The sequence below is a fragment of the Dasypus novemcinctus genome, chromosome 25, assembly GCF_030445035.2.
Source record: "Dasypus novemcinctus isolate mDasNov1 chromosome 25, mDasNov1.1.hap2, whole genome shotgun sequence".
Taxonomy (NCBI): domain Eukaryota; kingdom Metazoa; phylum Chordata; class Mammalia; order Cingulata; family Dasypodidae; genus Dasypus; species Dasypus novemcinctus.
Window position 1 is genome coordinate 18227557 of NC_080697.1, and position 26943 is coordinate 18254499.

Consider the following 26943-nt stretch of genomic DNA (forward strand, 5'->3'; position numbering starts at 1 on the left):
TCCTTAAGGAGCCCTCTTATATCTGAACTCTTTTCAGAGGGCAGTGAGATTCCCAGATTAGTTTTTTACTTGATCTTTGCCCATTGTTTTTCCACTTCGTTAGTTCGTATTTGGTAGTTTATATATCTAGCTTAGGTGAGTGGTTTCAATTTAGTTTTTTGTAAGAGCAGACTCCATCCCCTCACCTTTTCCCCCAAATAGGAGCTTAGGTGAAATACCAGTATATAAAGTCACTAAAAGTGGAGTTGCTCTGAATAACTGGGAATAGCGAGCCCTAAGCCTTGTCTGCTTGGCCTTCTTAATACTTTTTCTTTTAAAGATTCATTTATTATACTCTCCTGCCTCGTTATTTGTGGTCACTGTCTGTTTTCTGTGTCCTTTTGCTGCATGCTCTCTATGTCTGCTCGTCTTTTGTTTAGGAGGCAATGAGAACTGAACCTGGGACCTCCCATGTGGAGGTGTGGTGCTCAATCACATAAGCCACCTCAGCTCCCTGGTTTGTTGTGTCTCTCATTGACTCTCCTCTTTGTCTCTGATTTGCTATGTCATCTTTTTTTTTTTTTAAAGACTAAAAATTAAAAATTTTTTTAATTTTTAATTTTCTCCCCTTCCCCCCTCGGTTGTCTGTTCTCTGTCTATTTGCTGTGTCATCTTCTTTGTCTGCTTCTGTTGTTGTCAGTGGCACGGGAATCTGTGTCTTATTTTGTTGCATCATCTTGTGTCAGCTCTCCATGTGTGCGGCACCATTCCTGGGCAGGCTGCAGTTTCTTTCGCGCTAGGCGGCTCTCCTTACGGGGCACACTCCTTGTACGTGGGGCTCCCCTACGGGGAGGGGGGCACCCCTGTGTGGCACAGCACTCCTTGTGCGCATCAGCATTGTGCATGGGCCAGTTCCACATGGGTCAAGTAGGCCCGGGGTTTGAACCACAGACCTCCCATGTGGTAGACGGACACCCTAACCACTGGGCCAAGTCTGCTTCCCTTGCTGTGTCATCTTGTTGCGTCAGCTTGCTGTGCCTGCCTGCTGCACCAGCTCACCTTCTCCAGGAGGCACCAGGAACTGAACCCGGGACCTCCCATGTGGTGGGCGGAAGTCCAAGTGCTTGAGCAACCCTTCCCCTCCTTGATACTTTTACCTTTCCCCTAGTTGCTCTCAAGTGTGCTTTTGAGGGGCGTGGAACTCAGTGTGAAAACCACTGTTTTGGAATAGATCATTAAGAGAAGGAGCATTATTTGGCCAGTAGGAGAAAAAAGGGCATGTGACTTTGGGGTAGTCACCGCATGGGAATGGGGAAACCCCAGTAAGGGCGAAGAGCAGAGCTAACCAACTGTTATTGTCTAGGATGGCAAAAGGAATAGTTTAGGTTTAGCTTACGTGGGCTTTGACCCAGGTAAGAGGAACATTAATTGTGTCTTAGAAGAAAATCAGGCCAAATCCTAGAAGTTAACGCTTATCTCTTACTTGACCTAAAACTCGGTCCCACTGATGACCAAGGAGCTACCTAAATGCAGTTTAAATGTGAGTTTTGGACATTGGTGTGTGTCTTGTAATAAATAGTATGTCAAGTTACTTTCAATGTGCGTAGTACATGGTAGGGAATTTGAAATAAATATTTGTTAATTCATTGATAAGGCTTTGTAGTCTTACCTAGCAGAGACTTTTCCTGAAAAAAATCATAAATTATGTTATATTTGTGACAGTGTATGGACCAAAGGAATTATTTTTTAAATATAAAATTTTAACTTTTTTGAATGGATAATTCTTGTGGTTCAAAAATCAAAATTATGTTAGACTTTGAGATATCTCACTCTCACCCTGTACTTGTTCTATCCTGTCCTCATGGCTCAGCCATTCTTAATGGATTCTTGTGTACCCTTCCAGTGTTTCTTGATGGAAATACAAGCAATATGAATATATCTTATTTTTCACTTTATTCTGAAGTAATTTTAGACTTAAACAACAGTGCAAAGTAGTATAGAGTTCTCATATACTCTTCACCTGCCTTCCCTGATGTCAAATCCTGTACGTCCATACCATAGTGCATTTATTGAAACCAGGAAATTAATCTTGATACTATATTACCAGCTAGTCTACAGACCTTATAAGAGTTTTTCCAGTTTTCTTTCTAATATCAGGTCCTGGAATTGAGGCAGGATCACTCATTTTTTTTTCCTTTAGAATCTCACATTTTATTTTGTAACTGTATCTCCTTAGTTTCCTCTAATCTGTTATAGTTCCCCTGTCTATCTTTGTCTTTTTTGTCCTTGACGCTTTTGGAGAAGGTTGGCTGGTTATTTTGTAAAATTGTTTTCTTAAGATTAGATTAGGGGTTATATGTTTTTGGTAAGAACCACTACTGAAGCAATGCTGGGCTTTCTTAATGCAGCATATCAGGGGGTACATGATGTTGATAGGACTTTTTACTGATGATGATGACTTTGATCACATGGTTAGGATGTGTTTTCGGGTATCTCTGTGTTAGAATTACATTTTCCCGTTTTGTAATTTGTGAATATTTTGTGGGGAGAATCTGTTTCCCATCATGCTTTTACCACTTATTTTAACATCCATAGATGACTCTTAGCTACAAGAATTACTATTTTGCTGTTTAAGGATGATTTCCTGTTTCTATCATTTCTTCTACAATTATTATTTGGAATTTTGTGGGAAAGAGCTATCTTTTCCTCTATTCATTTATTTATTAAATTACTTACATCAGTATGGGTACACAGATCTTTATTTTATTCTCTGGGGCTATCATCCAATATTATTTAAAAAAAAGTTTTTTTTTTTCTTATTGTCCCAGATTTGGCCTTTGAGAGGTCTTTCTAGTGGACTGTTACGTCCTTTTGATGTGTCCCTGTTGATTTTTTTTGAGCACTTTATGATTTTGGCAAAATAAGGTATCATAGGTTCATCATCTTGAACTTTTCCTGCCTCTGCCCTGGAATCAGCCATTTCTCTAAGGAATCTTGATTTCTTTATTGGAGAATATAATTAGAAACCAAGGTCTGGGTGCTCAGTCCTACTGAAGTGTAATTGTTCCTGGACCCTGTTGGTGGTTAGAGCTAGTATAAATGTGTATGTGAATTTGTGCATGCATACATATACATCTGTATTTTATGTCTCTCTCTTTATATGGTAAAGGTCATGATACCTTCAATTCCAGTCCAACACCTCAAGTTTGATTCTAGCCTTCTTTATTTGTAATTCCTTTTTCTAATAGTAGGCAACCTGACTCTCATTATCCACAATATATTTACATATTTGCTCAGCCCTAGTATATACACAAGGTAGTTTCAGATTGGCCAGCCCATCTGCCTATAAAAAAACAGATTTACTAACTAGAGTACAATATTTGTGTGTAGTCCTTTTTATTTTTAGTCTTATAGTATATAGTCAAAATACTATTTTCCATAGTGGTTTAGTTGTTTTTTTACCCCCTACCCTTTCAGCATGTTATTCATTTGTAATAGTTAAGTTCATTTATTACTCTTCTTATATTTTGGGTTCCTCTTGCATCTTATTTACTTTAAATTATTAATTTATTTTGGAGATGTGTGTATACCATTACCAGGGTTTTAAAAGTCAGACCTGTAGCGGATGGGGTTTGAGCAGTTGAGCTCCAGTCTCCCACACACAAGATCCCAGGTTCGGTTCCTGGTGCCTTCTAAAAAAAAACCAAAAAAACAAGCAACAGGCAAAACATGAAAAACCATCTTAGGGAAGCTGATGTGACTCAGTGGTTGAGCGCTGGCTTCCCACATATAAGGTCCCAGGTTTAATCTGAGCCCCTGGGACCTCAAAAAAATAAAATATAAGTCAGATCTACACCAAAAGGTGTACTCAGAGAAGTGCCACTGCCCCCCTCATCCCAACTACCCCATTCCCCTCTTCTTTCCATCCTCTTCCCACCCGCCTCTCAAGGGTAACCAAACTCATTTGTTTCTGTTTTATCCTTTCTGTATTTTTATAGAATGGGGATTAGATACATGTATATTTCTTAGAACTCCTTCCTTACTGGAGATACTTTTTTGCATTCTGCTTTATTTCACTAAAAATATAGCTTGGAAGTCAATCTAAGTGAGTTCATATGGAGGATCCCCCCCTCTTTTTTTAAGATTTATTTTTATTTCTCTCCCCTTCCCCCCCCAGTTGTCTGTTCTCTGTGTCCATTTTGCTGTGTGTTCTTCTTCGTCTGCTTCTGTTGTTGTCAGCAGCACAGGAATCTGTGTCTCTTTTTGTTGCGTCTTCTTGCTGTGTCAGTTCTCCTTGTGTGTGGCGCCATTCCTGGGCAGGCTGCACTTTCTTTTGCACTGGGTGGCTCTCCTTACAGGGTGCACTTCTTGCGCGTGGGGCTCCCCTACGCGGAGGGTGCCCCTGTGTGGCAGGGCACTCCTTGCACACATCAGCACTGCACATGGGCCAGCTCCACACGGGTCACGGAGGCCTGGGGTTTGAACCGCAGATCTCCCATGTGGTAGACGGACACCCTAACCACTGGGCCAAGTCCGCTTTCCCCCATTCTTTTTTATGGCTGCATGGTACTTCCTTATATGGATATAAACATAATTTACATAAATATTCCTCATTACTATAAAATGGTTTTACTCTAGCTGCAGAGACGAGTAAGTGCTTATAAATAAAGCCAGGTCTGTGCTTTGATTTCTCTTATAGATTTGTCAGAGGTTCTCTGGGTTGCTTTCTTACTTCCACCATTACCTTCTATTTCTCTGTCTCAGATAATCAGCTTCTTTTCAGACACTTTCATTGTTGAAGCAGGAGGATTTGTAACTTACCAGAAATACAGCTGTTACCCATGATGGACTTTACAAGAACTGCCTCTCATGTTGATATCAGGTGTTATCCTGTCTCTGGAAGATAGTCATAAGTGTAAGGAGAGACTGTTGTCAGAGGAGGTGAAAGGAAGTGCTAGGAAGAAATATACTTTTGTAGTATAAACAAAGTTTGTTTTCATTATGTTCATTCAATATAAAGTGTAAATGAGTAAACAGAGTATCAGTGCATATTTCTCAATTTTAAAAATTCTGCATACCATGCATAATGCTAACTTTTTTTTTTGAGATGGCTCCCTTGTCTGTCTGCTTGTTGTATTTTTTTTTCCCCTTTAGGAGGCACCAGGAACTGGACCTGGAACCTTCCATGTGGGAGGCAATTGCTTAACTGCTCGAGCCACATCCATTTCTGTTTGTCTGTTACTGCTGGTTGTCTGCTTGTTGTTTGCTCACTGTCTTGTTTGTTGGTTTTTTGCTTATTGTCTGTTCATTGTTTTTGCTTGTTGTTTGCTTGTTTGTTTTGTCTTCTTTGGGAGACACCAGAACCAAACCCAGGATCTCCCGTGTAGGAGGAGGACACTCAACTGCTTGAGCCATATCTGCTCTCCTCCCCTTTTTTAAACTGCAGACAAAGTGTTATATCTGAAAGTTTATCCTCTCTTAAAAATCAAACTCTTCTGACACTAAATAATAGATAATTATATTTACCAATGTCAGACCCTTTAGAGGGTCTTTGATCCTGTAAATCTTATATATATGAAAATGTACTTGTGGAACTCCAGAATTACATAGCCTGAAGGAGCTGGGTGTGAAGCTGTTAAGGTGTTTGGGATGGGAATTAGATTCCTCTAATAAACTGTTTCTTGTCTTGTAGTTAAAGTATACTCGTCCTGGGCTACCTACTTTCAGCCAGGAAGTGCTACACAAATGGAAGTCAGAGGTCAAGAAGTATCATCGCATTCAGTGTCCTAACCAGGTGGTTCTTTCATTTATTCAGTAAATGTTCATCAAGTATCTGCCATGTTTCCATTATTTATTGCTTTGTGACAAGCACCCAAACGTTAGTGGCTTAAAATAACAATTATTTTATTTGTTCATATTTCTGTAGATGAATATTTTTGTTAGGGCTCAGTGTGGGGCATTTCTCCTGCTCTGCATGGCATCAGCTGGGATCACTCATGGGGCTGGCTGAATTCAGCTGGGAGCTCAGGTGGGACTGGAACATCCAAGATGGCTTCTCCACAGCTGTATTCAGCTGGGAGCTCCGTCCTCCACACGGCCTCAACCTCCAGAAGGGTAGTTGGACCACCAGCAGGGTACATGGTGGCTGACTTCTAAGCTAGAGCATTTCAAGTATATGAAAGCCTCAGCCTCAGAAATTACACAGCATGACTTCCATGGCATTCCATTGGTCAAAGCAATCACAGTGCTAACCCAGATTCATCGGGAGGGAAAATAAATTCCAACACTTAATAGGAGGAGATGCAGAGAATCTGCAAACATCTTTAATCTACCACAGCTATATATTATGCAGTGCTTTGGGGGAGAAGCACTTGGGAAAGAAGTAGGAGACTTTTATATTTGTTTGTTTATTTTAATCTAGCTGTGTAATTTTCTGTGTTTCTCTAAAACATCAGAAAAAATACCAGGGAAAGGAATAGCTTAAATTTTTCTAAACAACTGTATCGTTTGCTCGTCATCTTTTCCTTTTACCTTTCTTTGGTGTTCCTTCCTGCTTTCAAGACTTGTATATGGATTTTGTGTGTGTGGTTTGTGGTGCTATTTTATTGGTCTTCTTCCTTCAAATGTAGAGCTGCTCAGTAAAAATGACCAGATTACTAAGAGAAGGTTGATGTTTGACATTGTCTTCACATTTTCTCTGCTTCTCTTTTCCAGGGTTGTGAGGCTGTCTACAGTAGTGTGTCTGGCCTTAAAGCTCACCTGGGCTCTTGTACATTGGTTTGTAACTTTCTGAACTTAATGTCTTGACATCTGCTCTAAATATAGTCTGTCATGGGAGAGAATTCACTTTAGGTGAATAGCTAGGTGTCCCATTTACTGTTACCTTCAGAGGCTAGTTTAGTTTTTTATGTCCAATAGATTTTTGGTCTGTTATTGGGTTGGATGCAGGGGCACATCCAGACTCAGAAAAGGCCTACATGATCATAAATCATATTAATTAAAGGAATTTGGAGAAATATATATTAGTTCTGAAAAATATATTAGTTCAGAGATTGACCTCCTTCCACCTAAGCTTGTCCCACACTGGGCCTTCCTGGTCTTATTGGGCCTTAAACCTTCTAGAATCAACTTTGACTGGATTGGTGAAGATCCCTTAAACCTCTCAGAACTATTCTGGTCTCTGGGAGTTAGAAGTGGGATAAGACATCAGGCTAGTAGCCATTCATCTCACTGAGTCCTTTCCATGTTGACCCAGATATCCTGCAAGCCACCAGCCATGGGATTGCTGCCACTTTCCAATCCCACTCAGAAGTATCTCCTCACATAAAAGAACACCATGGAAACCTGAAGCTTCCAGAGGGGGAGGTCTCAGTTTAAGGCAACAAAGGGGTTGTAGGCGTCCAAACCAGATCTGTCCAGGAGTGCTTAGGAGTTTCTCATCTTGATCCTAGTTTCTGAGTCCTTAAACTAGGTATCATGGATGGTACTCTTCTAGTTCTGGATTTCCAAGGCACTTTTTCTAGCAATGGATTATGATGGGAAAAATTGTCCATTGGGTGCCTCTGGAGAAGTTGAGGAGTTTTATTCTTTAAGGGGAGGACCAAGAGAACCTGGAAGTGAAGTGAAAGAGTGGGAAAAGGTAGAGAAATTTGGTGTATTAATAAAAATAGGAGAGTGTCAGATGTGTGGAAGGTGCAGTGAGTGGTTCAGAACTGCATTAGGATAGGTTTCTATTGGTGATTGGCTGTTCAAGCTGATTCCTGTAGATCCATTCCCTTTTGGGATCTTCACCTTTCTTACCTTTCTTTGCTGAAGTATAATCCCTGTTTTCATCTCTAACAATCCCTACACATGACCCTGGTATGTGTTCATGAATCTACTGACATTTCTCTCTTTTTTGAAACTAGGGAAACTTCGTGGCTGGAAAATACAAGTGTCTTCTGTGTCAGAAAGAGTTTGTGTCGGAGAGTGGAGTCAAGTACCACATCAACTCTGTCCATGCCGAGGTGAGGCCTCTGCGCCCTTGTCTGGTTGGTTGTCATCCTGTACATGAGCCACAGGAGAACTGGACTTTGTCCCTCTCTTTATGGGCTAGGATGGTACAGAAAAGTAACTCTAAAGCACTTACCAGAGACACTGAAGTTAAAAGAAAATGCTCCTAAAGTTAGGTGTACAATTGTATTTTTCTACCACAGCATTTGAAAGCACCTTGACTAAGTGCATCCTTGAGCTCTTCTAATTCTCTTAAATTCAGTTAAATCCAGCATTTGGGAACCAGGTTGAATTTATACCATTGGGATTGTTGTTTCACAGTGATCTTCATAGGTCTACATTTTCTAATATTTTAATGTCCTAAGTAACCTGTTTTTAGTGCTGTATACAATACTGCATTAAAATAGCTGTAAATAGATAATTGACATTATCTTGACAATTGGGAAAATTGACAAACCATGCCCAAAGAATGCTGTTGTTCTTAGGGAGATACATACTGAAACATTTAGGAATGAGTATCATGATATCTGCTTGCACACAGTTCAGCAAAAGATGGAAAGGAGGAGGAAAGAGGGAAGAGAGAGATTAATGATAATAAATCTAGGTGAAGTATATATGGGAACTTGTTGAACTATTACGACTTCTCTTAAGGTTTGTAAATTTTCAAAATTAAAAAATAAGGAAAATATTCTATAATCATGTTTTTTTTTTAATTTTAATTTTTAAAATTACAGAAATGATAGATTTGAAAATATAGGGGGATTCCCATTTACCCAGCCCCCTCCCCATCCATACTTTACTTCGTTAACGACATTTTTGATTAGTGTGGTACGTTTGTTATTGATGAACACATATTGAGTGAAGCATTGCTACTAACCATGGTCAATAGTTTACATTATAGTTTACACATTGCACTGTACATTTTTATAGGTTTTGACAAAATGTGTAATGGCCTGTATCGGTCATTGCAGTATCACTCAGAACAGTTCCAATATCCAAAAAATGCCCCATGTTACCCCTATTTTTCCCTCTTCTTCTCCTCAGAACCTCTGGTGGCCACTCCCTTTATATGAAGGTTACAAATTTTTCCATTGCTAGAATAATAAGTCTACTGCAGTCCATAATTGCATTCCTATCTTTGTTCATTCCTCAATCTTGAGGATTTTAGGATGTTGATGCCTACTCTGTTTCTGATTGAGAAGAGGCTTAGGTCCCATGGGCAGATGGATGGAACTGTCTTGCTTACGGTTGTAGATGACTCTGTTTTTTGAAATGGGTATTGTCCATCATCATCATTTTGTTAGTTGTCCTGGGCGAGTCTGATGAACTGGAGAGTGGGTGTTAGCTGCAACTCTGCTGAGATTCAGGACTCAACCAGCATATGAACAACCAGAAGATTTAAGTCGCTGATACATATATTTAATGGGCATAGTGCTAATTGTAGGTTCAAATAAAAGGGACAGAAGAGCCACGTGTAAGGAAATTACAAATCTAACTCTGTTACATTGGGGAACATGTATTCCAAGGTAAGGCCCACTGACAGGGTGTCGAATTCCTGAGATTGTCTGCCCTGCCTGTAGTATATAGATGTTTCTAGATTCTCAGGAACACCCCTGTGTGAGGCACAGTTTACTGTGGCATTTAGTGAGTTCCTGCTGAGACATGCATAAGCATAACTTCTGGAATTATAACAGTATTTTAAAGCTCAGAAGGTCAAGTGTTTTCTCTTGGAGGAAAGTTTTAGTAATACACATGAACAGAGAAATTGGTTATTACATAATTAAATATCCTTCGTGCAAAAGCTCAAGGAATAGAGTATGCATTCTCTTAGAATATCTTACTGCAAAAACTGTATTGTCTGATGAGGAAAAGTACAGGGAATGTCTTCAGCTCTTCTCTGCCCTCAGATTTAGTCATTTTTAACCATGTGGCTTGAGTTTCAGTAGATGTGGTTCCTGTTGCTTCACTGGTTTAAGCTTTGGAAATCTCTTCCTAGAATCTGAGATTTTTTTTTTTCCCTCTGGAAGGCAGTTATATCTTTTGTATACAATGTACCTTTTTATAAAAAAGGCCTCAGGAAGTCTTTGAAAGATAATTTTCCCCTGACAAAATCTGACCTTTATATAGTTATCATGTTTTTCTAGTTTTTTTCTGAAAAAATTGGAACCAACAAAATTATTACTTTTACTTGGTTTGGGGCTAACTCCCTAGCATTTGTCCAATGGTTTATAGATTTTACATGGTTAAACAAGGTAAAGACCCTTTTCCCCCCTACCTTCCTTGTGTTTTCTTACACTACTCTTTTTTTGTACTTTTTTTTTAATTGTGGAAATTTTCAAACACAAAGAGGCTGCTATGTTAATGGACCCAATGTGATCACCAGCCGGCTTCAGCAGTCATCAGTATATGGCCAATTTTGTTTTATATATAATTCCACTCATTCTTTTTTCCTATAATATAAAAAAAGTTTTAAAAACATGCTTAGGTTATATAAATGTTACATAGAATATATAGGGGATCCCCCTCTGCCCCACTCCCCATACTTCCCACATTTTCCCACATTGGCAACATCTTTTCATTAGTGTGGTACATTCATTGCAATTGATAAACACATTTTGGAGCATTGTCACTAAGCATGGATTATAATTTACATTGTGGTTTACATTCTTCCACTCAACTCTGTAGGTTATGGCAGGATAGATAATGGCCTGTATTAATAATGTCATTCAGGACAGTTCCCAAGTCCCCAGACTGCTCCTGTTTTTCTCTCTTTCTACTCCCAGAACCTCCAGTGGCCACTTCCTCCACATCAGTGATCTTTCTTCCATTGCTAGAATCACAATAAGTCTGTAGTAGAAAACTACTAAGTCTACTTTAGTCCATAGTTTTGTTCCCCAGTTCTGAGGACTGAGTGATGGTGATGCCCACTCCACATTTAATTGAAGGAGGGGGCGGGCTTTGATACCATATGTATAGTGGATGGGTCTCTTGCTTGCAGTTTTAGACATTCTCAGTTCCTTGGTATGTTGTGTGTCCATCATCTCCTTGTTAGTTGTCCTGGGTCAGTCCAATGAACTGGATAGTAGGTGGTACAACTCTTTTGAAATTCAGAGCACAGCTAGCACATAGACATCCCAAGATTTAAGTCTTTTGGACATCCACCTGCCAACTCTAGTACTAATTTATAGGTTCAAATAGAAGGATGGAAGAGCCATATGTAGGGAAACCACAGCTGAGTCCAACTCTTGTCACACTGGGGAGGATACATTCCAAAGTAGGGCCCACTGGCAAGGGACCAAACTCCTGAGGTATCTGCCCTGACTATAGTGTCTGCATGTCTCTAGAGCCCTCAGGAGCCCCTGTGTTTGGGGTAGTATCTACTTTGGTTGTCAATGAGAGCCTACTGAGACATGCATAAGCGAATGTACCTCCTAACTAACTTTGAAGTCTCTTAGCCATATAAACTCATTTGTCCTTACCTTTCCCCCCTTTTGGTCTTTTTTTTTTTTTTCTTCTTTTTCCAGTTGTATTGCTTGTTGGTACTTTGTAGCAATCCCTTGGTGCCAGGGAGGCTCATCCCCTGGAGTCATGTCCCACACTGGGGAGGAGTTATTACATTTATATGATGAGTTCAGCTTAAAGGCTACATTTGAGCAACAGGGAGGTTCCCAATAGGTAACTCTTAGGGACCCTACAACTCTAGGCTAAGTTTTGATTTCAAAAGCAAAGGCTCATAAGCACAGTCATCAATGTTAAGGGCCCATCAATGGACCATCCTCCTTCACTAGTCATTGCCCCAGTACTTGGGGGATTGTTGCCTTTCCATTAGAGTATGTGGCAGAGCTCCCAAGGAATTTAATATTCTTTTGGTTATTGTGTGACTCTCTACTCCTGTGACAATGCCCCATGAACATTTGAACATATTTATATGCCATATGTGTGTGCCCAGGTGAACTTTCTCCCATGTATTCCCCATCACTGACTCCCCAAAACAGTGATCCTCCTCTGCCACAGTTGTAACCCTTCTGTGATCCAAAACTTCTTCAAAAATGAAGCCAATAAAATGAAATAATGATAGTTTTAAACATAAATACAGAAAAAATAAAATTTAGAAGTCAGTGTATTAAAAGATAATGAAAAATTATTAAACTTTTTTCATCATTTTGCCTTTTCATCATTAAAAGTTCTGTTGACCTGTATGTACAGTGACATGATTTTCTTCCGTTTATTCTCCCAGTGTCTTAATGTTTTTCATTTTGTCTTCAAAGTTTTAGGTCACGGTAAAGCCATGTACAGAATACAGGGGACTCCCATATACCTCTCCCTTTCCCCCTTTCCCATATTAATAACCTTTTTATATGTGGATGATGCATTTGTTAAAACTAATGTACAGATATTGAAACATAGCTACTAACCATGGTATTGGTTTCCGTTATGGTGTACATTTTGGACTTTTATAAAATTTAATGAAATATAACATAGCCTCTATCCATTATTATAAGTTCACATAGAACACTTCCATCGCCCCCCAAATGCTTCCGTTCCTTCTGTTTTATTCCTCCGTCTTCCTCCCTTTGGGGCCCATGGTGGCCACCAGGCTTCACTCCCTGACAGACAAGATTCGTAGTTACTTGGAACAACACTGAGGGTTTGACACACTGGTCTGTCCTTCCCTTTTAGGCTCTGCCCATGCTCTTAAGAGACTCCTTCCCCTCTGTTTGAGAACACAGCAGGCCTCCCCAGAATGGGAATCCACCACCTTCCCACTCATTATGTGGGTCTTTACCCACTGATACCACATACCATGACAAAATGATCACTCACACACTCCCTAGAAGCCTGTCCCAGGTATGCCCTGTCTCAAATGCTCCCCCCACAATCAACTCCCAGTAACCCTTCCCATATTGCCAAAAGAGCATTCCCAACATGGTAGTTTGAACCACGTGCCTGCCAATCCCTAGTGTTCACCTTCTCCCTTCCCCCATCACTCTTCTAAAACACAGGTTTATTTTAAAGCGAATCTCACATATTTTAGCTGCAAATGCTTTAGTATGTATTTCTAAAAGGTAAGGATTTTTAAAGAAACAACCACAACCATCATCACACCTGAAAAAGTGAACAGTGATTTTTAAGTTTATCATCATTGAAATTTCTCTGATTGTCTCACAGCTTTTTTTCAGAATTGGTTTGTTCAAATCAGGGTGTAAAGAAGATATAGATTTTGTATTTGTTTTGTTTTAATTTGGGTTTTTTTCCCTCTCTCTTTTTCTTTTCTTTTTATTTAATTTGTTTTAATCTAAAGCTGTACTATCCAGTAGAAATGTAACATGAATCATGTATATAATTTAAAATTTTCTAGTAGTCACATTTAAATATATATATATATAAGGAAAATAGGTGACAATGATTTTAATCATAGATTTTATTTAGTACAATGTATCTCATACTCTTAAACATATAATTTACAGAGAATTTTTAATGAGCAATTTTAGATTTTTTTCATTTTGTCTTGGAAATTTTGTGTGTATTTTATATTGAGAGCATATCTCACTTCAGGCTAGCCACATTTCAAGAGTTCATTAGCCACATGTGGCTAGTGGGTACCTCATTGGATAGTGCAGGTGTAAAAGTTTTCCCTTTTTTTCCCTCCCCCATTACCATTTATTTGGTGAAGAAACTGTCATTTGTGACATAGGCTTACTCACATTCTGGATTTTGCCAGTTGCTCCCCTGTGGCGGTGTTCTTCTGCCCTGGTTTTTCCTATGAATTGATTGGACTAGAAGATCGAGCATTTGGTTTAACTCAAGTTCCATCATCATCATCATTGTTGTTATTTTTTTTTTTTTTTAAAGATTTATTTATTTATTTCCCCCCCCTCCCCTGGGTGTCTGTTCTTGGTGTCTATTTGCTGCGTCTTGTTTCTTTGTCTGCTTCTGTTGTCGTCAGCGGCACGGGAAGTGTGGGCGGCGCCATTCCTGGGCAGGCTGCTCTTTCTTTTCACGCTGGGCGGCTTTCCTCACGGGCGCACTCCTTGCGCGTGGGGCTCCCCCACGCGGGGGACACCCTTGCGTGGCACGGCACTCCTTGCGCGCATCAGCGCTGCGCATGGCCAGCTCCACACGGGTCAAGGAGGCCCGGGGTTTGAACCGCGGACCTCCCATATGGTAGACGGACGCCCTATCCATTTCCCTGTTGTTGTTATTGTTGTTGCTGTTTGGCAAGATTACTTCACAGTTGGATTTTCTGTGCCCTGTCCCTTAGTTTTTTTAGACTAAAGCTTCGAGAAGTTAAGTACTTTGTCCATGATCACATAGCTAGAAACAGAGTTGGGATTTTCACTCAGGCAGTTTGGCTGCAAAATTCATGCTCTTACCCATACACTGTCATGTAATAAAATCTCCTGTGGTCTAATGTTTTACGTGTCATGAAGAGCTTTCTCCTGAAGGAGATAAATGGGTGGAATGAAAACAAACAGTCTTTTTAGGCTGTATATTAACCAGAGTCATGTCTTATATGATAAATGCTTATAGTAATAATTGCCCCATACTGAATTTCTCCAGCTTCAAATACAGAGAGCTAAGCTATGGTTCCATATCTGTTTCCTCCTTAATGTGCTCTGCTTTAGCCATGCCTTTTTTATTCTCCCCACACCCCTTCTTTATGCTCTCCACTATGTCATTGGACAACGTTTCTATTTTGCTTCTCTAGGATTGGTTCGTTGTCAACCCAACAACGACCAAAAGCTTTGAAAAGCTGATGAAGATCAAGCAGCGGCAGCAAGAAGAAGAAAAGCGGAGGCAGCAGCACAGGAGCAGAAGGACTCTAAGAAGGCGGCAGCAGCCTGGCCTTGAGCTTCCTGAGGCAGAGTTGAGTCTTAGAGTAGGGAAGGGTCAGAGGAGGAATACTGAGGACCTGGCAGTGTCTACCTCCTGTAAGGAACCAGAGCAGGAGCCAGTGCCTGCTCATTGCCAGAAAGTAAGGCCCCCAAAGGCTAATCATAAACGAGGGAGGAAGTAGGCAGCCAGCGAGAGAGCACTCCCAGGAGAATGGGTGTGATGCTGTTGGCACGGGGACCTGTGCTGAGAGGACAGAGTCATGGGGCTGAGCGGAGAGACGTCTACTCTTTCAGCTGTTTGTGTAAGGCTGTGACTTTCTCAGCTCCTTCCTCCTGTGTAAATTTCCCTGTTTTTCCTACTTATTCACTTTGTCCCCTTTTCTGGTAGGTTTTCCTGCTATTCCTCATGGCGTCTTGTTTTTCTAACTCTTATCTTGCCCCAAAGTGCTCCCTCTTTAGGCCAACTACAGTCCCTTCTTGCCCTGTACAAGATTAACAGATCTTTTTGATTGTCCTTTCCTTCCTGAGGAGTAGAATGTTCTTGGAAGCTCTATTGATTTAGTAGCCACTCCATCATCTAGCTTATAAAACAATTCCAGACTAATTTTTTTAAACCATGTCTGATTTATTCATTTTGTATTTGTGATATAAGAAGCCTAGAAGCTAGAACTGTTGTTGCTTTCATAATAGGGTTGCCCTTTCTCCTTAAGAAAGACTTTATGGAGGCTGTTTGTCCTCTTAATATGGTTTTAGGATTGACAGAAAATTTAGGATGAAAAAGCTAGAACCTCCCTACTCTGTATACTGGAAAATGTTTTCTTTGTGTTAAGTAGCAGTGACTGACTAGACCCACAGGCATGAAACAGCAGGGTCAGGACTAATGTGTCCCAAACATGAAAAAGACTGGAAGGAAAAAGCAGAAGCAGTAATAAACACTATCCTAACTTTGGTGGGGCTGGAGGCCTTGCCTCTTTTGCTCTGAACAGTGCTTCTGCTCCCTTGGGTTTTTTTTTTTGTTTGTTTGTTTTTTGTTGTTTTTGTTTTTTGTTTTTGAGGCACCAGGGCTGAGGAGTAAACCCAGGACCTCGTATGTGGGAAGCTGGCGCTCAACCAGAGCCACATCAGTTCCCCTGAGTTGGTTTTTTTATTTGTTTGCTTGTTTGCTTTTTGTTTTTTAGGAGGCCCGGGAAACTGAGCCTAGGACCTCCCTTGTGGGAAGCAGGTGTTTAACTGTTTGAGCCACTTCCGCTCCCCCTTGGTTTTAAGGATTGAGAATGTTATGATATTTTGACACAATATCCTGCTCCTGGTTATGCCACTAAGATGGTCAGCCCTGGTCACTTTCCTTCTCCCTTGGACTTTACCTCAATTACTAGTCCACACTGCCTGAGTCCTCATCTCCCCCTTTAGCCATCCTCTTATCTCTTGAATTTTCTGAGAGCATTGCCGTTCATTCCATGGAATCTATCCTTTCTGTATCCTGAGACTTTGGCACCAGATGTAGATATTTATCTGGAGGTAGAAAAAGAAACTCATTTTCTGAACTTCATGCCTACCTGGTCATGTCTAATGGACTATTTCTCTTTGAGGCTGGCTTTCTCTAAAGCACTGGCTCTGTTGTCTTGTTTCTGATTCTCTTCCCCCCTTTCCTTGAATATGAGTCTTGTATATTCTTGCCTATTTTGGTGGTGTATGCCATGTAAAAATGAATAAAGGACCCTTAACTCTGTTGTGGACAGGTACCACCTTTTCAAATTCTGAAAGGCTGTAACAACTCCAGCTTTCTGTTCTTCTCTGTGCTCCTCCAATAGCTTTAAAGTGTGGGCTTTTGTAAAGACCACTTTCAAACAAGGGAGCATCGAAACCTGATTTGGATGCTGCCAGGATAGGTAGTTTTGAAACAAGTGAAGGAGATGGTATATATACTTGACATTCTTGATAAGGCAATTGCATTCTCAAAGTCCTTTCAGTAGATAAGGGTTGTTAGGGAGGAGAAATGAAGAAGCTTTGTTAATTTCTGGTGAGTAAGACTTGGGGAATGTTTGGCAGTGACAAAAGAAATAAATGACTCTTGGTTAGAATGATGCCTCTAGTTGTTCATTGACTCTGGCTGCAAATGACTCCTTGTTAACACTGTGTGTGTGTGTGTGTGTGTGTGTGTGTGTGTGTGTGTGTGGTGGGGGGGGGCGGAGTAGGGAACTAGATGTCTTGGAATGGGTAGGAGTCTAAAATAAGCTAAAAAATGCTGTTGTCTCAATAATTCTTTAGCTCCTGGACTCTGTGTGCTGTTTAAAAAGAATAATTTGTTTGAGACTAAAGTGAATTGTCTTAAAAGGAAATTTGCCCATGCTCTGTATTGTTTATGGATACAAAAATGTGTATACACACACACATATATATGTAGGAATAAGAAAACATGTACAGGAATGATGCACAGTAAATTTGAGATAGTATTTTTAATATCCCCAGAGATTTCAACTGAATGTGAAATTTCTTTTCTAACGGTAGTTTACTCTATTTTTTCTATGTTTAAAAATAATTCCATTATAAAAAGCAATTCACACGAACAATTCTTAAGGAACACTATACATTGTACATTTTACTTCTTGATTTTTCTCCCCCAAGATGTCTCCCATTTGGGAGGTGAGCACTGAACTGCTTGAGCCACTTCTGCTTCCATTTACTTCTCCTTGATCTTAACCTTTGGTTTTTCCTCGCCTTACAGTCTGCTCTTCCTCACTTCAGCAGCAGACTGATTTTTGGGCTGGGGCCACAAGCCTAGGAGTTTCCTTGATATATCTCTCTCTTTCCTTCCCCTCCCCCCCCCCCCCAGTGAATCCATTAGTAAGTCCTGTTAATTTTCAAGTAAATCCCTGATCTGTTCATTTCTTTGCTTCTACTACCCCAGCCCATCATCACATCTTGTTTGGATGACAACAATAGCTTCCTATGTGGTTTTTTTCTACTTTTTTACTCATTGAGGTACCTTCTCCATATAGCAGCCAGAGTGAGTTTTTTAAAAACGTAAGTCAGACCTCATTCAGCTCGTAAAAGCCTAAGGGTTTCCCATTCAAACCTTTAGGGCCTCTCTCCTCTTACCCTTGCCTACCTTAACTAGCCTTATCACCCTCTACTCCACCTGTGTTCTCAGAATGTTCTCCGACTTCACTTTAACCGTCTTGACCTTTCTGTTCCTTGAACATACCAAACTTATTCCCACCTCAGGGCCTTGGCTACTCACTGTTCCCTCTACCTGGAATGGTTTCTTTGGTTTTTGCACTATGGGCTTTTCAGGTTGCAACCTAAATTTCACCTGAGAGGTCTTTTTCCATCTAAGGTCACACTCTGTAACATCACACTGTTTACTTTGCTGCAAAGCAGACAAAAGTAGATTTTGAGATCTTACTTGGCCACCCTGCTGCTCACTTGGAGGTATGGATTTCAAAGTACATTATCAGATATGATCTACCCTTTAAAGTCCTTCAGAGGCCTCATCTGAGAGGGATAGCCACTAGCAGCCCACCAGATCCATTATCTGGGATGAAAGGAAGTAAAAATAGATCAAGGGGAGTGGGTGTAGCACAGTAGTTGAGTGCCGGCTTCCCATGTATGAGGTCCCAGGTTCAATCCCTGGTACCTCAAAAAAAACCTGAGATCAGGTGGAAGTTACTGATTCCTGAGTTACGTAATCAGGACATCAGTGGCAGGAGGGGAATTAACAGCAGAATAGGAAGAGTCTTTTTGCAGCCACAAAGAATAGGACCTTAAACTTGTGTTGGATACCATGCTTTCAAGTTCAATCTTTATTTCCAGCTCCTGAATTGATATATAAAGGTCAAGGTACCTTGCATGTACCCTAAAGGCCTAATTTTTGCATTAAAACTACTTTTATTACTTGCATACTATTATAAGCATAAGTGATAATAGAAGTGTATAGTAGAAAATATATTGGAATAGTAATTTTAAGAATTAGCAAATAAATTATAATCCTATGTAGTTTTTTGTTAACACATTGTTTAATAGCATAAAAAAAGTAGATACTTAACAAGAAAAATTGTTAAAACTAGAGGCACATTGAGGGAGGATCCTTTTTATTATAGATGAATTCATTTTACACATTAAGAACTGAAAATTCAGGAAAATGTTTTGAAGCTTCTCTTCACAATTTCTGGAAAACAAAGACATATTTTCCCATAGAGGAGCAATGTCAAAATAGGAGGTTATATTCCTAAATTAGGAGTCAGGGTTCAAATAAATCACTGGTCTAACCATCAATGTCATACATCCAGATAATACAACCACCCTAAAAGCCTGTACTAATTTAAAAATACTATTTCCAGTTCTATAAAATGGGCATAAATAGATGGCATACATTGATCATGAAAGATTTCAAGTACTATAAAGTGCACATGTAAGAATAAATGACAAAGTAATATTAAGTTATTTTACTTATCCTTGTAATTTAAAGTGCTGCTAGGGAAATAGGATGACAATGGAGGCACAAGACTCTAAAATAAAGTTTTCCAAATATTTTCAAACTTTCTTTTGATACATTTTCCTGAATCAAGCAAAGGCCTACAGTCACCCCATTGATGTTCCAGGTGTTTCTTTACAGAAAACATTTTCAAAACAAATGGTTGACTTAGTATATGTCCCCTTCAAGTTCCCAGTTTATTCAAAGCTAAAATTGTAGGGATATAGCATCAGACCAAAGGTCATTCTGCCCAGCATTTACAGGACTGGCTGCTAGCAGAAAACTATAGAACGATGTACCTGGTCACTGGCACAAACTTAAAAAAAAAATTCAAAAACACTTGCCTTTGCTGAGTTGGCCAAAAGGAATGAGGATACATTGATATTGGGCTATTTATTTAAAAAGCAGAAAGCACTATTCAAAGCCCTTCTGAAACGCTCTCCCTAAAGGTACTTTTCTCTCTATAAAGAAATCTAATTTAGCTAAATGGGATGATTCACATGTTTTTCTCTTCCTCAAGTTGGCTGCTTGAGTGAGTTTGAAGTACGGGCGCTTAGCAAGTAGCTGAGTATTAGGTTAGGGTCAGGTATTAGGTTAATTGGAAGTGTGTGGAACATCCTGTTTAATAGCAAGAGCTAATTAAAGGAAGAGAGTTAAGGGAAGTTGGTCACAAATATCAAGCAGTAGTGCTGAAAATAAGCACCCAATCCTTCATTGCATATGAGATGGCCAAACCTTCCCAATCTAGTTGCTATATCACGTAAGAACTTGCTCCAGTGCTAATTTAATCACTGTTAGTTCAGGAATTACTTGGGTTAATCTTTGTTGCATCCTGTCCTTTGAGGCACCAATTGTGCCTTTGCATTCGTTGTCTCCCCCGGTTTAAACCCTCCAGATACCACTGTTCCTGCTGCAGCCGCTGCTTCCTGTTTTTTAACTGGCTTTGAGACACCTCCAACTCCTGGCATTGCTGAAGTAGCTGCCATATTTCCTTTTGTAACTGCTGGTTCTCTCTGTTGATGCCACGGTAGAACTCAAGAGTATAACAATTTGTTGTCCACGCTAAGGCCTGGCTGTTCCTCTTAACTTCCTGTCTATTTCTTTTTCCCAACTGCCTTATGTCTGGCTCGCTCAATTGTTTCTCCAGTAATGCTTTTTCTTGGAGCATCTGGGTCTTTGTTTCCTCAATCTTTGCAGCTGCCTCAGTTTGAGCTTGCTTTTTTGCATTCTGCAAAATCTGCACTTCTGCCTCCTGTTTCTTCTTTGCTATTGAAATGTTCTTCATTGCCTGCAACTGCTGCTTCAGACTGGATTGGATTTTTTCCTTCTCCAAGAGCTCTTCCTTAAGCGCTGAAATTTGTTTTGCGTATTTGGAGGCTGTTGCTTGCCTACATTGTTCAATCTCCTTACTTTTTTGTACAAAGTCGTTCCACAGCTTCTCAGGTTGCCTTTTAAACTCCTCAGTTTTGTTGGTCAGGTATTCCAGAAAGAATTTGTTTTCAGCCTGGACGACTGTCTTTTCAGTACGGAGCTGCACATTGTCCTGCAGGAGCTGTCCGTGCTGGATTTGAGCCTGTTTTATTTGCTCCTCCAACTCCTTCAGTTCCACCACAGACTTTTCTTTAAGCATCATCTCAGCCTTTGTGACATTCTCTTCCTTGAAAAAACTATTAATTAACCCAGAATAAGATCTCGAAGATGGCCTGGGGCTCTCAGCAAATCTGAAGGAGGGACAAGCGAGACATTACCCCGTCAGTTCTTAGTCAAATAGGAAATAATAACAAAACTCTTCATTTTCCCACTGTGGGACCTTGCTCTCCGGCTCCAGGGGACTAGGGCTTCCCCAGCCCAGGCCCTCCCCCACAACTGTGAGCAATATTGTAAACAAAAGCATATTTGAACTTTCATACAAGGAAGTAATTTTGAGCACCGCTTATGTTCTAGTCACTGAAAAGCACGGGGAATACAGGGGCAAAGATGAGGTACTGTGTTTTTCAGTTTACAGTAAGCGTTCACTATAACCCTGGCAGGCATGAGCTCAATTTTAAACACAGGTTCAGCAAATGGAAGCGAACCCAGATCTTGGGACTCACTGAACACTAACAAAGGGCCACAGAAACAGAGTTGGGTGGTCGGGAGGAGGAATAATGCACCCTTTGGGACTCACTCTTGCCAGGCATACAAGCGCTCATCCCCAAGGTCATGGTAATGGTGCGGTTCACTGAAGGCGATGGCCGAGGGGCGAGCGCTAGTGTCCGGGTGCTGCGACACGTGGGGACAGCGTCCGAGGTCGGAAAGTTTTCGCAGTTTCTCGATTCCGTGCTCAGCGCGTCGCGGCGCAGCCCAGCAACCCCGGGAGTCGCTTCCCGCGCCAATCTGGGCCCGTCCGGCCTTAAGTTGTCGAACCTCCTCGACTACCGAAGCAGCCCTGGCAGAGCCTCGCGCGGCTCTGCTCCCCGCTCCTTGCCGGCCGAAAGTGAAACGCACTCTGCTCATTTTCCCTCTGTGGGACCCTGCCCGCGGGCTCCGGGGGGCGAGGGCTTCCCAGCCCAGGCCCTCCCCAACAACCGTAAGCACCCTCTTCCCGGATCTCTTCAGCGCTCGTCGGGCTTGTCCAGCTCCCCACTTCCTCGCCACTGGCACCGGTTGCCCCCCAGCCGGCGTCGGGACAGGCTCGGGTGCCTCGCCCCGCCCCCGCCCCTCGCCCCGCCCCCAGCCCGTCACCACATCCCCGCCCCCTCGCCCCGCCCCCACCCCGTCACCACATCCCCGCCCCTTTGCCCCTTCTCTTTAGGGTTGAGTCAGCTCTATGCTCTTTCCGAGCCCAGAGCGTCGCGGCGAATCTCTCTAGCCACTAAGCGTCTCTATCGTCGGGTGGGCGGAGCCAGAAGGAAGATGGCGGCCCCCACAGCTGCCGCAGAGCCGCAGGCTTCGGGTGGCCCCCAGCCCCCAGTCTGTCTGTTGGTGTTGGGAATGGCGGGATCTGGGAAAACCACCTTTGTCCAGGTGACATATACGGCGTGAACATAGAAGGGGTGCGCGCGTGAGGTTGTCTGTGGCGGGCGGGGTTGGAGGGTAGCGGCGCGTGGCTTTCCGGGACTGCCCGTGAGCTCAGGTGCCTTTCTTGACGAATTCTTCTCGGACTCTAACCTGGGTCAGTTAAGGCTCTCTTCTGTGTACTTTCAGTGCTCATTGTATACGTGGTACAATTTACCACTTTGAACTAGAATCGAATTGCCGATAAAATTGCAAATTTCTCAAAGGCAGAGATTTAAAAGCAACTCCAGCGATTAATACAGTGCTAGCACTCTGCCTTCCGGTGAAGATTTGTTAAAGAATTATTTTTGGCGCACCTACCTTGTTCCAAGCACTGGGGTTACAGCGAAAATTAATTTCCCGAAGTTCCTGCTTTCATGGAACTAACATGTTTATATTTTGGTGGGAGAAACAGAAAACTCCAAACACGTCTAACCAAAACAAGTGATAGAGTAGGGAAAACTCTGTTATGTGGGTGATAAAGACAGCATTTGAACTGGGAGCTGAATGTTTGAGGTGAGCATAGATAGGGTGTGGATGTTTCACATAGAGGGAAATGCAAGTGCAGAAGTCTTCAGACATAGTCGATAAACGATTGGGATTTCTGTCTTGTCCATTTATCATACCCTCTTCTTCCTACCCACCTCCCCATGTCTGCAGAGGCTCACAGGACACCTGCATAGCAAAGGCTCTCCACCTTATGTGATCAACCTGGACCCAGCTGTGCATGAAGTTCCCTTTCCTGCCAATATTGGTGAGTGAATGGTAGGAGGACCGCTGTCTTCAGTTGCTAGCACCTTAGTTTTCCATCTTTTCTAAAGCACTTTCCTTTTCCTTGGATTTGCTAGAGTCCCTATCCAGGCTTCTTTATTCACATTTTCTCTTTGTTTATTCCTTTTCTTTCCTAAGTCTATTTGCCGCCTTCCCACTCACCTTTATTTTTCCTCTTTCTGACCCCAGTGTGTCAGGCTATTGTTCTTTGGAAAAATGAAGTGAATAAAATCCGTCCTCTCACTTCTAGGCCATAAACCCTTCAGAATCTGATGCATAAACTTTTTCTGTTTAGTTTATTTTCTCAAAGTTTAGTTAAGGAATAAGGGTTCTTGTGCTTTAGTTTACCCACTGATCTGTAGGAATCTTGCTCCAACTCTCAAAGTCACATGGAAAAATGTGTGTATATGTGCATGTATTATGTAACTCTGGAAACAGTTTCCTAATTTTCATCAGATTCCAAGAAAAGTATGTGACTTCAAGATTGAGAATGAATGTGGGGCACCGATGCGGCTCAAGTGGTTGAGTGCCTGCTTCTCACGTGGGAGGTCCTAGGTTCGGTTCCCAGTGCCTCCTAAAAACAAAAACAAACAAACAAGCAAACAAATGAAAAAACCAACTCGGGAGCTGATGTGGCTCAGTAGTAGAGCGCTGGCTTCCTACGTACGAGGTCCCGGTTCAGTCCCCAGCCCTGGTACCTCAAAAAAAAAAAAAAAATGTGATCCAATGTCATGATTCTTAATAGGATCGAGGCATCCGGATTTCCAGGACATGGCTGTATGCTAATCGTAGTCCTCCTTGTCTCTTCTTAATCCCGAGTAAACTTCTTATATCCCAAACCTACTAATGAAAGAAATACTGCATTAAGAAGCAGAGATGATTTTGGGAAGAGTTTGGAAAAAATTTCCCATCTCATTTAAAGGATGAAGTTCTAACAGTTGATGGGGGAGTCACAGACTGGTGGCTATGTTTAGTTAGCTATAACTGGACAGATTAAATCCTTAAAAATCATGTCTGCATTGCCTTTGAAACCTGTAGTCAACTATTAATAGAAAGAAACTTTCTTCCTTGATTTAGCACCTTTTTCTGTGCATATAGTCACTAATATGATATTTAAGTTCTATAAAATTTTCTACCTTGTCTCAGACCATCACTACCATACACTTTGAGAGCTCCTGTCCTAACGTTCTTTATAGGTTACTTGGCAGTTATCCTTTGAATGGAAGGAAACCAGTGTGGATGGAGAAATTGGTAGAAGAGAATGCTGACAAGAAAAGCCTAGAAAGCTAGTTTCAGTTTCTTGCTGGTAAGGAAAGTGCTGTCAGGAGACCTTTTGCCCTTCTGTTTTTTCTCCTCATGGTCTTGCTACTTTTCCTATTTCAATTCAATGCTCTTTTCTTAAAAATTTAGAAAATAGATGTGAAAAGTAACTCAGATACCAAGAAAAAAACTTATTTTTTTCTTCAGAGGACATGGAGGTGACTCAAGAGGGCCCATCAGCTTAGGACATTATAGGCAGAGGGTCTCAAATTATATTGTTTCTTATGTGTTAAATTCTGGTTCATTGTCCCCCCCCCCCAGATATTCGTGACACAGTGAAGTACAAAGAAGTTATGAAACAGTATCCTTTTCCACATCTACTTTGGTTTTGACTCATACCTGGCTCATTACTGTCTGTGCATTTTATGGCTTAGTAAAGAGTATTTTTATCTTGCCTAGTGAAATACATAAGCAAAAACATTTGATTGCTTTAAAGTAATTTTATTAGGAGGTGATGGAAGATTGGTGTGGGAGAGGTAGTGTTGATGATCAGAAATAATAAATTTAGGGAAGCGGACTTGGCCCGATGGATAGGACATCCGTCTACCACATGGGAGGTCCACGGTTCAAACCCTGGGCCTCCTTGACCTGTGTGCAGCTGGCCCATGTGCAGTGCTGATGCGTGCAAGGGGTGCCGTGCCACGCAGGGGTGTCCCCCAGGTAGGGGAGCCCCATGCGCAAGGAGAACACCCCATAAGGAGAGCCGCCCAGTGCAAAAGAAAGTGCAGCCCGCCCAGGAATGGTGCTGCACACACGGAGAGCTGACACAGCAAGATGACGCAACAAAAAGAAACACAGCGGACAAAAAGAAGAACACGCAGCAAATGGACACAGAGAACAGACAACTGGGGGGGGGAGTGAAAGGGGAGAGAGAAAAAAATCTTAAAAAAAAAAAGAAATAATTTTAGCTTGTGATTTCAGTTTTCTTACTGTCTCCCCAGACTGTGGGCTATTGTAATTCAAGAGCACTGAGTGCGAGATGCTAGCTCTCTGCTTTACCTGCGTCCCACAAAGTAGTATTACTTTAGAAGGTACGCCCTGGTGATCACCCCCTCTTCCGACAGGGAAACTCAGAAATCGGTAGGCTTAGTAGGATTAACTCTTATTACGTTGCTGTATAAAATGTGCTCTTTCCCTGTAGATTAGTCTAGGTAAGAAGTTTAATTGTAGTCAGCAGGTTGCTCGATTTGTAAGAATCAGAGGAAGGAATGTTGTATAGGTGATCTTTTTTTTTTTTTTTAAGATTTATTTATTTATTTATTTATTTCTCTTCCCTTCCCCTCCACCCTGGTTGTCTGTTCTCTGTGTCTATTTGCTGCGTCTTCTTTGTCCGCTTCTGTTTTGTCAGCGGCACAAGAATCTGTGTTTCTTTTTTTTGTTGTTGTGTCATCTTGTTGTGTCAGTTCTCCGTGTGTGCAGCGCCATTCCTGGGCAGGCTGTGCTCTCTTTCGTGCTGGGTGGCTCTTCTTATGGGGCGCACTCCTTGCGCTTGGGGCTCTCCTATGTGGGGCACCCCTGAGTGGCAGGGCACTCCTTGCACGCATCAGCACTGAGCATGGGCCAGCTCCACACGGGTCAAGAAGGCCCGGGGTTTGAACCGGGGACCTCCCATGTGGTAGACGGACGCCCTAATATTGGGCCAAGTCCGCTGCTTGTATAGGTGATCTTAACGGCTATACCTGCCGGCTATCATTGCCTGATGCATCTGTCTATTCCATTTTTTTTAAAGATTTGTTATTATTTTTAAAAATTTATTTCTCTCTCTTCCTCCCCCCAAACTCCCTCCCCCCCCCGCCCCCGTTGTCTGCTCTCTGTCCATTCGCTGTGTGTTCTTCTTTTTTTTTTTTTTTTTTAAAGATTTATTTATTTATTTAAATCCCCCCCTCTCCTGGTTGTCTGTTCTTGGTGTCTATTTGCTGCGTCTCGTTTCTTTGTCCGCTTCTGTTGTCGTCAGCAGCACGGGAAGTGTGGGCGGCGCCGTTCCTGGGCAGGCTGCACTTTCTTTCGCGCTGGGCGGCTCTCCTTACGGGGCGCACTCCTTGCGCGTGGGGCTCCCCCACGCGGGGGACACCCTTGCGTGGCACGGCACTCCTTGCGCGCATCAGCACTGCGTATGGCCAGCTCCACACGGGTCAAGGAGGCCCGGGGTTTGAACCGTGGACCTCCCATGTGGTAGACGGACACCCTAACCACTGGGCCAAAGTCCGTTTCCCTACTGTGTGTTCTTCTGTGACTGCTTCTATACTTACCAGCGGCACCGGGAATCTGTTTCTTTTTGTTGCATCATCTTGCTGCGTCAACTCTCTGTGTGTTGAGCTATTCCTGGGCAGGCTGCACTTTCTTTCACGCTGGGCCGCTCTCCTTACGGGTGCACTCCTTGCGCATGGGGCTTCCCTACGTGGGAGACACCCCTGTGTGGCAGGGCACTCCTTGTGCACATCAGCACTGCGCTTGGATCAGCTCCACATGGGTCAAGGAGGCCTGGGGTTTGAACCGCGGACCTCCCATGTGATAGGCGAATGCTCTATCCATTGG

The 26943-nt window shown here is 42.0% G+C and overlaps 2 protein-coding genes across 3 annotated transcripts in view; both read left to right on the forward strand.

Annotated features, from left to right (window-relative positions):
- The window catches only part of ZNF512 (zinc finger protein 512), a 46434-nt gene extending 29546 nt beyond the window's left edge, over window positions 1-16888 (forward strand). For both annotated transcript variants that reach the window (XM_058287775.1, XM_012522536.4), the window contains 4 exons: window positions 5672-5773; window positions 6694-6756; window positions 7887-7985; window positions 14681-16888. In XM_058287775.1, the coding sequence (XP_058143758.1) occupies window positions 5672-5773; window positions 6694-6756; window positions 7887-7985; window positions 14681-14989 (573 nt within the window). In that variant the 3' untranslated portion in view covers window positions 14990-16888. The remainder of the gene's footprint in view (window positions 1-5671; window positions 5774-6693; window positions 6757-7886; window positions 7986-14680) is intronic.
- Window positions 16889-21474: 4586 nt separating this feature from the next.
- Window positions 21475-26943, forward strand: part of GPN1 (GPN-loop GTPase 1) — a 33444-nt gene continuing 27975 nt past the window's right edge. Inside the window, exons 1-4 of the mRNA XM_058287776.1 lie at window positions 21475-21850; window positions 22076-22287; window positions 22978-23071; window positions 24670-24709. Of these exons, the coding sequence (XP_058143759.1) occupies window positions 21484-21850; window positions 22076-22287; window positions 22978-23071; window positions 24670-24709 (713 nt within the window). The 5' untranslated portion in view covers window positions 21475-21483. The remainder of the gene's footprint in view (window positions 21851-22075; window positions 22288-22977; window positions 23072-24669; window positions 24710-26943) is intronic.